The 13,848-nt window shown below is 39.6% G+C and overlaps 1 protein-coding gene across 1 annotated transcript in view; it reads right to left on the bottom strand.

The window, feature by feature from the left end:
- Positions 1–13,848, bottom strand: part of OTOG (otogelin) — a 106,268-nt gene that overhangs the window by 70,474 nt on the left and 21,946 nt on the right. The window contains exons 16-23 of the mRNA XM_028732722.2: positions 10,026–10,158; positions 8,955–9,132; positions 8,250–8,374; positions 7,183–7,395; positions 5,844–6,009; positions 4,911–4,985; positions 4,086–4,129; positions 3,164–3,314 (exon numbers count right to left, since the gene is read on the bottom strand). Coding sequence (XP_028588555.2) covers positions 3,164–3,314; positions 4,086–4,129; positions 4,911–4,985; positions 5,844–6,009; positions 7,183–7,395; positions 8,250–8,374; positions 8,955–9,132; positions 10,026–10,158 — 1,085 coding nt within the window. The remainder of the gene's footprint in view (positions 1–3,163; positions 3,315–4,085; positions 4,130–4,910; positions 4,986–5,843; positions 6,010–7,182; positions 7,396–8,249; positions 8,375–8,954; positions 9,133–10,025; positions 10,159–13,848) is intronic.

The raw sequence follows: 13,848 nt of genomic DNA, 5'->3' as shown, positions 1-13,848 counted from the left end.
AATGAATATTGTATAGCTGGAAAAGGTTCAGAAAAGGGCAACCAAAATGATCACGGAGCTGGAACAATTCCCTTATGGGGGAAAATTACAACATATGGGACATTTTAGTTCAAAAAGTAAGCAAGCGGGGTGGGGGCGGGACATAATATTGGAATATGCTTAAAGTGTAGAAAGCACACAGACATAACTTTTTTCTTTCTCTTCATAATGCTAGAACCTTGGCCCAGCTACTGAAGCTGCATGCTGGAAAATTGTAGCTAGACAAGGAGATGCCTCTTCACACAGTGCATATAATTAGACTATTAAATTCACTACTATAAGATGTAGTAATGGTCACCAGCTTCGATGACTTTAAAGGGATTTTAGAGAAATTCATGGAGGATATCAATGACTTCTGTGTGCTACCTCCAGTATCAGAGGTGGTATGTCTCTGAATACCAATTGCTTGAAAGCACAAGTATGGAATGTGCTATTGCTCCCATATCATCCTTGTTCCCATGGACATCTGGACAAGATGGGCCTTTGGTCCAATACAGCATGACTTTTAGGCACTTACTACAAAGGACTTTATTTCTATTATATGTCAAGGTTCAATACGATGCCTACAGACCAACTGAAATGATGGACCTTTTCATAGACCCTATTACTGAGCTTAGGCATGATTTAATTTCACTGGCATCTCAATCAGCCCCTACTATTAGCAGCAGTTATCAACCACACACATGAATGCATGCACAGAACAGAAACTGAGAGGAACAGCGTTGAAGAAAAACATCTCACCTACACTCATCACCAAGGGCCACTTTAGATATTCTAAGAAGCAATGACAGAGGAAGCGTGTATGATTCTTCCACACATTTCCCTTTAGGAGATAGTCACATTACCCCTCATTAAAATTTAGCACTTTTAAAGTAAAAACTTAATATTGCCAACTTGGTAAAATGAGACTTTCACATTATTTTTAGTTGATCATAGATCAATCTTATGCCAGCTCATCACTTAACAGGAGAAGGCAAGCCTGGATGTTGTTAAAGGCAAGTCATGATAGATTTATAGTAAATTCTGTTTATTACTATGATCAGCTAAGCTATAAGCCTCTACACACCTCCCTATCAGTAAGCCTTACACAGTGGAGATTACTTCCACGCAAATAGGCATAGGCTTGCACTGCAAGTATCAATAAATTCTATGGAAAGGCTATTATAGAAAGAATGATTTAGCAGCTGGGAGAATGCACACTTAAAATGAAGGTTATTGTCAAGCTTTTGAACTAAATATGTAAAATACGCTTCCTTCAATCCTGCATCATTTTTAAAAGACAAGACAACAGTCCATTTGAATTTATAAAATACACTGCAGATATGCAGACTGTTCATTTTACCGCAAGGACAACAGAAGAGTACTGCTGTCACAAAAGGTGGTTAAAAGATATAACATTCTGTCTGTGTTATTACATTCTGTCTATGTTAACTTCATTAACTGCACAATCCTAATCATGTCTATTTAGAAATAAGGTCTACTGAATTCAATAGGACTTATTCCCAATTAAGTGGGGTTAGGCTAGCATAATTCTCTCTGGCTATTGATAAGAAACATTCTTGGGCTCCATTAAAATCATTATTTTCTTGTATAAATTAGAAAGTGATGATTTTTCTTTTTTTAAAAAAGAAAACCTTTCAGGAATTCATTTAAGCTTCTTATAAGTTATTTGATCTGGTATGCCACCTGTTTTACAATGAGAAATTTTTTTTTTCTTTTGAGATGAGAAAAAAGCAAGCAGAATATTCCGAGAACCTTGTTTTCATTATTCTTGCAACATTATTCTTGCAAAAATACCATGGACAGTGCCAAAGTTCAGAACTCGAGGAGGGAGGTCCATAATTGTGAACCTAGGTGCATTCAGCTTCTTTTGAGCTGAACACAAGCTCTACATGAGATTTCCCCAGTGCCATCACTTCCCATCACTGCAAATGCCTCTTTTCATTCCCTCTTTTAACTGACAATATCTTCATTACACTATGGCTGGCATCTGGAACGGCAGTCATCCAAGTACCAAGGATCCTGGAAATGTAATTTCTCAGCACATCTGACAGACAATTTTAAGAACTTAGTAAGGCACCCTGGAAATTTTGATTGATCTGTTAGATTTGTTACCTGCTCTTCACCCAAAGACCCTGACAGGTTATATAAAAAGATGAAATGCATGCATTCATAGTAAAAGCAGCAGAGGTGGCGGCATCAGTAAATATCTCACCCTATCCCTCCCAATACCTGGATAAAAAGGCGCATCTTGACCTACTGGCAAAAGCTGTATAGTGACACTGTAATACATAGCTCAGATGGAAGACAGACACCCACCCACCCACACACACACACACACACACTTCCAGTTGCTCCATCTATACAAGCATTTCAGCTTCCCAAATGGAACAACCCCCGTTCTTCTCCCCCTGCATGCCAATTTGGGAGGCGGACACACATGAGGGAAGGGGAAACCCCTCTGCACAAGTGGAAGTCCTTGAGTGGGGCTGCTGGTGACAAGGTTGCTTATGTGAATCCCACCCAAATTCTTCATACAGAGATACTGCTTTTAATAAAACGGACCCTCTGTGGAAAAGATACCCAATCTGGATGTCTCTATACCAGCCTTAACCAAACTGGTGCCCTCCAAACCTAAACCATCTTAATAAAATGATGCCTTCTTAATAAAGATGTGCAACTGTTTCCATAGTTAAAACAGTTCCTGTTTGGGAGGAACTGTTGGGAGTTGTAGTCCCAAACATCCAGAGGGCACCAGATTCATCCCTGAAGATATTGAGTGAGTTCTACAACGGGTACAAACGCACCATGGAAAAGATAACAAAGATACACAACTCCACAGGAATAAGAATGGACTGAAGGTTGTTTGATCAACGGAGACTTTTTAACACTGCTTCGTTGCATGATGCTTGCTTTTTGATGTCCAGCATATGACAAGATGGGAGGAGGGTGAAGCATCCCCTTGCCTCTGCTGCTAAAATAACTTGAGCTAGCCATAGTCATCAAATGTCTTTGACTTCTTAAAAGGCAGAAGGCCATACTACCAAATGTACACTAGGTGCTGAAGTAGCCATAGGTTTTATACTAGTAGGATAAAATTGAACTTGTGTTTGTCTTTACTTACCCCTGAGGACACATGCATCCTGAAAAACAAGGAAGATGTGCCGATATAGTGAGGTTTAGCAGTTGGTTTTCACATGTTCTCTCCCTGCCAAGCTCCATAGTTTGTGGGTTACTGCAGTTTACATAGATCTGGTCATCTGGACAGTCATGAACTACAACAATAGAAGACACACATACATCATATTTAGTTTGCTCTTTACCATAAAACCCAAAGCACCCTCTTTAAAGCTAAAGCCTAACCAGATTCCTCCATTTTGTATTTATACATTTGGTCTTCAGTCCTACACATCTAATTCTTTAGAGAGTTTTTGTCCCTCTCTCATCACACCAAGAACTCCAGGCCATCTGATGAAACTGACTGGAGGAGAATCATGACTCACAATGGACAACTGAAACTACTTCCTCACACATTTCATCATTAATTTATGGAATTTGCTGTTATGGGTTGTGGTTGTGGGCAGGCCAGTAGTTCATATGATTTTAAAAGAGGTTTAGACAAATACATGGAGGAGAAATCTATCAGGGACTACTAATCATAACTGCTGTGTAGAACCTCAAGGTTTAGAATCAGTATACCTCTGACTACCAGTTACTGGGGAACAAACCAAAACAGCACACTAAAAATGAGCAAGATAATCCAAACCACAGTCGAGAAGTGGCAAGTCATGACAGAGAGGCTGAGCCAATAGCCAGCATCCACAGTCCCATCACTCACAGGAAAGAAAGCAAAGGTAGACAAAGCGCTGTGCCAGCCTGAATAGCACTGAGCTCAGCTTGAGATCCATTGGGTCCCGGTCTGGCTCAGGCCTCCCCTTAGAAAATTCCTGCCCATGTTTGATGGGTATAACAGGGAGCTCTAGCTTTGTCATGGCTAGGACTCTACGAGGGAACTCTGGGTTAAATAACATCTTTATGTTACATACCAATGTTGTTTTCCTCACAGTTCATCATTCCATCTCTGCAGTGGCTGAAACAAAAATATAAGAAGTCAGGACCATCAGAATCTTTTTGTATACACTTAAGGAATCTGGTCAGAGTTCTTCAAAGAAAAGAATGGTGGCAGTACTGTACATACATGCTATTTTCCCTCTGATTTCCCTTTTAATAAACTCTTGCACCAGATTTCCCAGGATTCTTTGGGGGAGGCTATGTGCTTTAAATTGAGTATTAAAAGGTAAAGGGACCCCTGACCATTAGGTCCAGTCGTGGCCAACTCTGGGGTTGCGGCGCTCATCTCGCTTTACTGGCCGAGGGAGCCGGCGTACAGCTTCCGGGTCATGCAGCCAGCATGACTAAGCCGCTTCTGGTGAACCAGAGCAGCACACGGAATTGATTATTAAAGGTGCTTTAAATCTATGGTGTGGATATGACCCAAGTCACAAATCAAATTAATATTTCAGACCTCAATACATACAGTATTGAGCAGGTGAAAAAAGATGGGGCCACAAGGGAAGCCATCTTAAAAATTCATTCTTAGCCCTCCAGAAGCATAGCTAGTGAAGGCCCATACAGACTGTGAGACAGGCCAGCTGCAGGAGCAGAAGGGAAGAATGCAGTGGAAAGGGACAGTGCCACCTTTTAAAGCAACACCAATGCTCTCTCCCTGTGGCTGATCTCTGTTCCAAAGTCAGAAGGGATGGGGCAAACCCAGTGTCTGCTAAACACAGCAGCATAAAATTCTGCCAGATGGTGTGCGTGGCAAAACCCACAGAACATTAGAAACTGCCCTTTCTGTGGGAATAGCTTACCATTTGCCCAAAGACGTGATTATGTTTTCTCCAGGTGAATAGTCAATACCCTGAAAATAGCAGGGACATTCATTTCTATAAAGGGGGGAAAAATAGAAAATTTGTTTCCATGGAAACAACACAGACTCCCCCTGTTATAAAGATGCATTCACTTTATAAATAGTTATTAACATATTAACAAGTATTCTTGTCAAACACTGTATATTGGAATGCATTCCTATCACTGTACTATCCACAGCCAATAATAAATAACAAATGGCAGAGCCTATGGACAAGCATTTATGTTTCCCCTTCAGCAGTAATCCATGCTGGTCACAAAATATATTTTCTAAGGAAAACAAAATGAATAGGGCTGTGACAATCAGAAACCTCAATAAATTACCTCACATATTCTCAAGATAATGGAACTGCAGGATGGTGCAAATTTGGTAATCTTCAGTAAACTCTGAACACTAAAAAATTCACATGGAAACATGGCACAACAGGCTCTTTGGAGCATGAGACAAAAATGGACTTAATCTGCTCATCCATTCCCAGGTGGGGGTCCAGAAATGCTTAGCTCTATCACAGAATTGTGTGTGGGTTCCTATATATACATATCTTGCTCAGCACTATTGCCTGTTTCTTCACTTGGTAAATGAGAAGCAAAAGCAGACAGTCTTGGAGCGGCCATTCTAGTGCACTCTCTCATACTTTGAGGCAAAACTGACAGAAAAATTTGGCCACCCCAAGTTTACAACCATCTCATATAAGCATCAACAAACCCTACTATTCCCACTGCTGGCTAAATGCAGCATCCCCCCCCCCCCCCGCCTCTTTAGTTCTGCAGTTCATTTCATGTCTGAAAGTTAAACCAATTTCTCAGCTGGTCCCTTAAATCTGAAAATATACTTTTACAAAGTGGATGGTGTCAGCACTACAAATTATACCTACTGTTGCACACATCTGTCAGTTTTGATGTTCAGATACATTCCAAGAGGACAGGTGCAGCCTTCAACACAATCATCACTGCACGTCTCTGGCACAGAGAAAGCTTGGCAGGATCTGCCACAAGTAGATACACAGGTACTGTACTCCTTTGTATCTTCACATGAAAGAGCTAAGCAAATGAAACAGACTTCTCATATTACAAGCCAAACGCATAAAAGGCAATCCACTCTCAAAGGCCTGTAACACATTTCATCCCACACACTGGGATGGCTTCTTGCATGCTTACTTGGAAATAAGTCCAACTCACTCTCTGGAAAATGTGCACAGAACTACAACCTAAGCCCAAGTTTAGTTAGCCCTAAATCATATCCTTGTGTATTGCTGGCTGTGAAGTGTTTACACTTTTACTACACAAAGAAAATTATTTATTACGCTCTCAACATTTAGTGTAGGCCTGAATCTTTCCCCCCCCCCCCACTAAGACCCCCTTAGATTACTTTACACAGCCACCAAGTACTGTAAACTAGACTTGCAAATCACATTTGATCCCACTTACATGGCTAACTATAACTGTGTCATTTAAACAAGAAAAATAGAAAAATAAACGGGGGAAAGTGAGCTTAGTTTGGAGGAGTGAACCAAACAGAAATTTTCCTTAATATATTTAAATAGGAATGGCTTGGACCAAAGGTACCCTTCCACTATTAGTGGAACAAATCATCCACAAATGGAAGGGCTGTTTCCACCCTAGCATGACAAAATCACCCCAAATATAGAGAAGTTCTTCCATTTGTGCAAGACTTGTACAGCATCTTTTTTGATATATTTTTATAGCATACTATAATTTATATACTAGACTGTATGACCGTATCCCTGGTTCTGCTTTGCACCATATCTATGTGTTTTTACCTAGCTTGAATATGTCACTTAGCTGTGATCATGCCCCTTGCTTGCCTGGATGAGACAAGTTGTTGAGGAGGGTGTAGAAAAAACTGGTTTTTGCATGGCTGGAATGTAGCATACTGTAAAACAGTAAGAGTCATATTCATTGCTCTGCCCATTTTTGCCTGTGGACCTGCATGTGTGCCCCAGAATATTGTTCACAGGAGAATGCAGTGCTTGGTTCCCAACCCAGCTTCACAGTTTGGGCTTTCTTCATTACCATGTTTCTCATCTAGTCATGTACCACGTTGATCTACTGTAGCACACGGTTATTTCAATCTAACCATGTGCATTCAATTTGGATATCCAGCAAATGATTTATCCAATTTAGATTAGTCTTGAAATGTACACAAGATGTCAGACAGCCATTAAATTAATTACATGCTGAACAATAACTTACCACATTCTGGGACATAACTCCGAAAGTCTATCACCACTCCATATCTGTGGCACAGGTGGGCATAATGGGACAGAGCGGAGCACATGCAGATCTGCCCACATTTACAGGTATCTCTTCTGCACTGTTCAAAATAGGGGAGAGGACTCAGGTAGGAGAAGCATGGGGCAAAGAGTTCTTTTGTAATGATGCCGCAAGCTTCTGTTGCATAAGTGGCTGTTAAAGTAAATGATAATAAAATAACCATGTTAGAGTCTCCAAATTTAATAGCAAAGGCTTTCTTCTGTGGAACAAACATTACTTTTTACAGCTTATCTGATTCAGCCATAGATAAGCCACAGCCAACTGCAGAACTCTACAACTGACTACAGTCATTTTTATGGGAATTTTCCAAATGGCAATCACTATTAATATTTCTCTTCAGTTCATCAGATATAAATTTTATTACTATATTTTCAGTAAATAAGGCTCAGTCAGGGTCATGATATTGATTACATATATTATCGTTGTTTTATATTACTTTTTCTACACAATCCTTGACAATAATAAATCATGAAATGCATTTTTTGTCAGCTGCACAACTGATAGATGAAAACTCAAACGAAATATAATCAGCTGGCTAAAATGACTTAAAACACAGATATGCTTAATTAGGAATACTAATAAGAATGCCTTTCCACACTCCCTTCGACACACACACAACATCATGCTCAAAGTGGCTTACAAGAAAGAGAACAGCAATACCTCTCAAAGTCAACAATATCAAAATCAATTTCATAACCAGAGTAATAAAACAACATCATGGTAGCTAATGTACCAACATACACACCAAAAAAATTTCAATACTGTGGGTTATTCAGGATCAGAAATTTAATGGATCACCACTGAGTAAAAGTTAATTGAATATGACCCTATGGCAATAGCAGAAACTACAAGGGAGCTTGAAAGTTTCATTTTGGTACTAGAAACATTCCTCCCATGATGTTGCTCACAATTCCTCTCCTGCAACAGCTTCTTATAATGCTTCCAACCCCATCATCAATATCTGTCTATAATATCGTCCCACTTACCTGATTGTAGATGAATATCACATGGATCCACTGGTGAATAATCATGCTCAAGACCACAGGCAGATGAAGTTTTCCAGGAATTTCCAAAAAGCTGTGGCGTACTTTCTGGCACTCCTACTGGAGATCTTTCCCCCATTTAAAAAAAACAACAAAACAATGTCACAAAAATGATATACTTCAAATATCAAGTACAAACAACAGTAATTCAAAATCATGGTGTTGTCTCATTAATTTCAAGATACTATGTACTGGATTCATTGTGGTTTATTTTCTTTTATTTCTTTTATTTATATCCTGCCCATCTGACTGGGTTACCCCAGCCACTCTGGGCTGCTTCCAACAAATTAAAACACACTAGGGTAAGTCTTCCTCTTATGCATTCTATATTTTGTACTTCTCTATAGGAAAATACTTATTAAATTAAATATTTGTGGATTAAAATAATTTGAAAGGACATTTAAGTGGAGCTTTCTTGCTCCCAAGAATCAGACCCTTGAAAGTAACAAGATATATTATTACAAGATCTCTCTTCTGGGTTGAATTTCTTCAACATTATTATTATTTAATTAATACTAGGTTTGCTAATCAAATTTTATATTTTATTCTTCTAATAAATAGCTACTATGTTTTTCTATACTGTTTGGGGGGGGGGAATCAATATTCATGAAGACAGATGTATTTTTTAAAAATGTTAAGGATACATACAAAAAATCATCTTGCATATTTCCGTTGAAGGTCCCACAAAGTCCTATGGTATCATCTTTCCATTGAGCATCAGCTTTGAGATAGAGCCTCAAACCCTTCCAGTCATACAGTATTTGTAATCCAATATATGACTTTATTTGCAAAAATACAGAGGAAAGTTTTCGTATTTCAAAAGCGTCTAGTAGATAAACATTGCAGAAAAAATGTATTAATAGTAATCTACAATATTATCAAAAGATCAGGAGTTGCTTTTATTCTTCACAATGTGTTTAATGTTAGTTGCAAATTAACCTCCTAATCTCTACTTGAATTTAGGCCAAATAAAATTGTTTTGCGGAGATCAAAATATACTCTATTTTACACATGCCATGAGCCCTCATCACCACCACCTTTTGCAAGCCTACCCAGGTGACAAGTGGTGACAGGAGGTTCTCAAGGAAGTCTAGATACTATGAGCACTTTTCAACACCACAATGTATCCTTGTGGGTAGCAGCAGTGGGGGTGCTGATGAAGGGTTGACTGTTAAACTCTCAATGATGGAACTGACAGCAAGATAAGATCTGGAAAGAATCAAGCTAAAATAATTGCTTTGGATAATTTGTTGTTCATTGAAGCCTCCTAAAAATAATTTGTTGCTCAAGCTGATTCAGGCTGAAGATAGCTTGTCCATCAGTAAAAAGGCTTCCTTTGTGTATATCGCTTAGTTCACCTATCTATATCAAGTGTGGGAAACCTTCGGTCTTCCAGATGTGGATGGACTGTAACCCCCATCAGGCCCAGCAAGCATGGCCAATGGCCATGGATGATAGGAGTTTTAGTTCAGCAGCATCTGGAGGACCACATCTGATCTACATGGTGAGATGAAAGGGAGTGAATATACAACTAACATCTGGTTCCAGGGGTACCATGAGATGATGTAATATTAGAGAAAGGAAACAGAGGATTAAGTGAAGCTATAGGAGAAGAAATAAAACCAGAATGATTGACATGACGGAATTAGGGCATAATATGTAGACATAATTTAAATCATAGCATTTTCACTGTGGCTAAGTGTTATTTATTTTACTTACCATCAATATAAGGCAGATTTACTTTGTACTGATCATATACCAAAACATCTCCTGAATGGGTCAGAGTCACTTGCCTCTTGGAATCTTGATTGAGAATAAGACTGACTGACTGGATACATGCTCCATCTTGATTCTGGAAATAAATTGAAGAGTAGAATTGTAAAATAAGCTTGGGTTTAAAACCTATTTGCCTTTTGGTAGAATTTGACAGGTGCAGAGCAGGAAAGGATCTCCTGGGAAAGTCACTGGTACACAAAAATCAGTGTAATAATTTGCTTGGAGATTTTACATACCACAAAATGCAGTGCTATGAAAATGAGAACACCCAGTAAGATGAAATTTATAATTTAAGAAGATAAGAAGAGCCTGCTGGATCAGGCCAATGGCCATCTAGTCCAGCATCCTGTTCTCATAGTGGCCAACCAGATCCCATGGGAGACCCGCAGGCAGCTCATGAGCACCAGAACACTTTCCCCTCCTGTGGTTTCCAGTAATTGGTATTCAGAAGCATACTGCTTCCAACTTCTATAGTGGCAAAGCAAGTTTCAAGACTCGGATAGACATGAGCGGAGATATATACCCTAGATAAGGTAGAAATGCCCATATCTGAAAGGTAAAGCACATGCCTTGTACAGTGGAACCTCAGGTTGCAAATGTGATCCATGAACCCGCAGCGTTTGCAACCCGCAGCACCGCGTCTGCGAACATGCATGATGCAATTCGGTGCTTCTGCACATCTGCAAAGCTCAATTTAGTACCTGTACTTCTGGGTACTTGGTATTGGTACTTCCGGGTTTGGCGCGTCCGGAACCCGAAAACACAAAACCCACAGCGATTGCAACCCGAGGTATGACCGTACACAGAAGATCCCATGGTTAATTATTGGCAGCTACTGTTAAAAAATGGCCAGGTAGCAAGTGAGAGAAAGACTTCTGCCTGAGACCCTGTACAGTCAGTCAGGCCAGACAGTACTGGAACTAGGTGGACCAATCATCTGGCCACATACAGCAGCTTCCTATGCCATTTTCAAGATGTCCAATCAAATATAAAAGCAAGCCCTTAAATGTTAAGAGCAGTAGATGAATATGGGAGTATATATTGGCTACATATATCTGTGTGTGCATATGCATATTGTCTAAAATAGGCTCTAAAATCCTGGCAATAATTTTCTGATCCAATGAATTGTTTCTTTCATAACATTGACTCCGCTAACTATCAGCAGCTGTCTTCTCATGAACTGTACCTCACTCATCACCAGACACTTAATAGAAATTCCTATATTAAAATATCCTTCTCATCATAACTAACCACAAAACCTAGTGATACTGTCATTCGAGACTCAGATAAGGCTAAGCTATGCTGATCACTTGACTGATCCTCTTTCAAAAAGTGTTTAAAGCTAAATTTTACATCATTCCAAACTCACTTGCTGTGTGATGATTGCTTTTGTCACCAAACCTGAGGTTCTAAGTGACTGTACTCTTTGTGATTCAATGAGTCAAAAACCTGTTCAGGTGCTATCTGGCTGTTGCTGGAGGTGTTTTTCTTTTTCAATACAGTAATCTGCTTTATTGCGATAGAGCTCTAGCATTTTAATGAACATTTCTCAGTAACTCTACAGAAATTCAAAGCTCAGGAAAAAAATCAAGACACTGAAATAGAGTAATTTATGCTAATGTCTAATAAAAAATGCAACATTTCCTTATCTCACAATTTGGTGTTTCTACATAAGACACTTTAAGCAACCATTTTCAAAAATGACAACTAGAAACCAAGCATTCAATATTACAGTTTATTAGATTATTCACAAATCAATGAATCGTGGTTGTTGTTAAAAGCACAGTTTAACTGAATCAATCCTTGTGAGTCAACGCCTTGTGCCTTGAGATTTTGTCGCTTCAAGTTTTCGCTAGACTGTGTTTGATCAACAACTTAGAAAAGAAAATGCTTGCAAAGTGATCATGGTATCTCGCCTGCCAGGTAAGTGGCTTTGTTGGAAGAAAAAGTGCTTTATTGTATATCCTCACAGAGACACTAACAGGTTATTAAAGTGGTATGTGTGCAGCTATGGACTCTGTGCAGGCGCTTGGGAGATTATATGCCATTCTAAAACTGCCTTTCTAAGGCACTCTAGATCTTAACAATGAACAGTGTATCCTTTGTTGGACTTGCCATCTGCAAGACGAGTTGAACGTAGAAAGCATATTATTACGGTATATTACCATATTATTAAAACATTTTACTGAAGTCAGGGGTAGCTAATACAGTGCCCTCCAGGTGGAATACAACTCTCATCATCCTTGACCATGCTAGCTGTGACTGATGGGAATTGTAGTCCACCAGCATATGGAGAGCACTACAGCGGCTATCCATGACTTAAGTAGAAAACTATAAACCTTAGAGGAACTAGATAAAAAGTCAATATTTTCAGAACCTATAAATAGAGATAAAAAGAGCAAATATTTATTTTTTTACAAAAAAAATATCAGGTGAAATAATTCTACACCTCCCTTGGCAAAAGGTTTCAACACTGTACTGTTGACTATTTCTTTACATAACCTCCTGTTACAACACCACAGGCACCATTAGCCAACCAATCCCAGCATTTGACATATGCTTTCTGGGGAACAGATTAAAATCGTGCTTACTGGCTTCAGCTTTATATATTCGTCCATTGTTTGAACTAACTAACCTCAATTTTCTGAATGACACAAACACTCAAAAAATTGGCACTACTCACATACTAGCAAAAAGGGTGAAAATTCCCTGCCAATGACAGCTCTGAAACAAGGACTCCAGTCTAAGGACCCATATGTTACATCTACTCTTTTCATAGAACCATTGAAGAATAATGAGAATTACCTTACTGGATCAGCCAAAACCTGCCTACTCCAGCATTTAATTTTCAGTAACATCCAGTCCTCCTGCTGTCTACCCTGTAGTGGAGGTTAAGGCCCACCCAGGAGCCTCCTTCATATCACAGGGCCACGACTCAGTGCAGAGAAGGTGTTTTGCATGCAAAAGTTACAGATTCAATCTCCAGATAGGTCTGGGAGAGACCCCTGTCCAAAGCCTTGGAGAGATGATGCCAGTAAGTAGAGAAAATACTAAGCTAGGTGGGCCAATGTTCTATCTCAGTATAAGACATATTCTTATGTTCTTAACAGGAAAAGAAATCACTAACTCTATGTGGAGCTACCTTTGAAGGTGACCCAGAAACTACAACTAATCCAGAATGCAGCAGCTAGCCTGGTGACTGGGAGCAGCCGCCAAGACCATACAACACCGGTCCTGAAAGACATACATTGGCTCCCAGTATGTTTCCGAGCACAATTGAAAGTGTTGGTGCTGACCTTTAAAGCCCTAAGCGGCCTCGGCCCAGTATACCTGAAAGAGAGTCTCCACCCCCATCATTCAGCCCAGACACTGAGGTCCAGCGCTGAGGGCCTTCTGGCGGTTCCCTCCCTGAGAGAAGTGAGGTTACAGGAAACCAGGCAAAGGGCACTCTCCGTGGTGGCGCCCGCCCTGTGGAACACCCTCCCATCAAATGTTAAATAAACAACTATCTGACTTTTAGAAGACATCTCAAGGCAACCCTGTTTAGGGAAGTTTTTAATGATTGATGTTTTACCGTGTTTTTAATATTCTGTTGCGAGCTGCCTAGAGTGGCTGGGAAAACCCAGCCGGATGGGCCGGGTATAAATTAATTAATTAAATTATTATTATTATTAAAATAAAGTCATAAGAAAGCACATGTGCTATTTGCTATCCACCTTTTGCCACTGGATATTCAGAGACAGTTAGCTTTTTAAGTTCTTGAGAA

Source organism: Podarcis muralis, chromosome 1, assembly GCF_964188315.1.
Source record: "Podarcis muralis chromosome 1, rPodMur119.hap1.1, whole genome shotgun sequence".
Taxonomy (NCBI): Eukaryota; Metazoa; Chordata; class Lepidosauria; order Squamata; family Lacertidae; genus Podarcis; species Podarcis muralis.
Note: the sequence above shows the minus strand (reverse complement) of the source record. Positions and strands in the feature narration are given on the sequence as shown.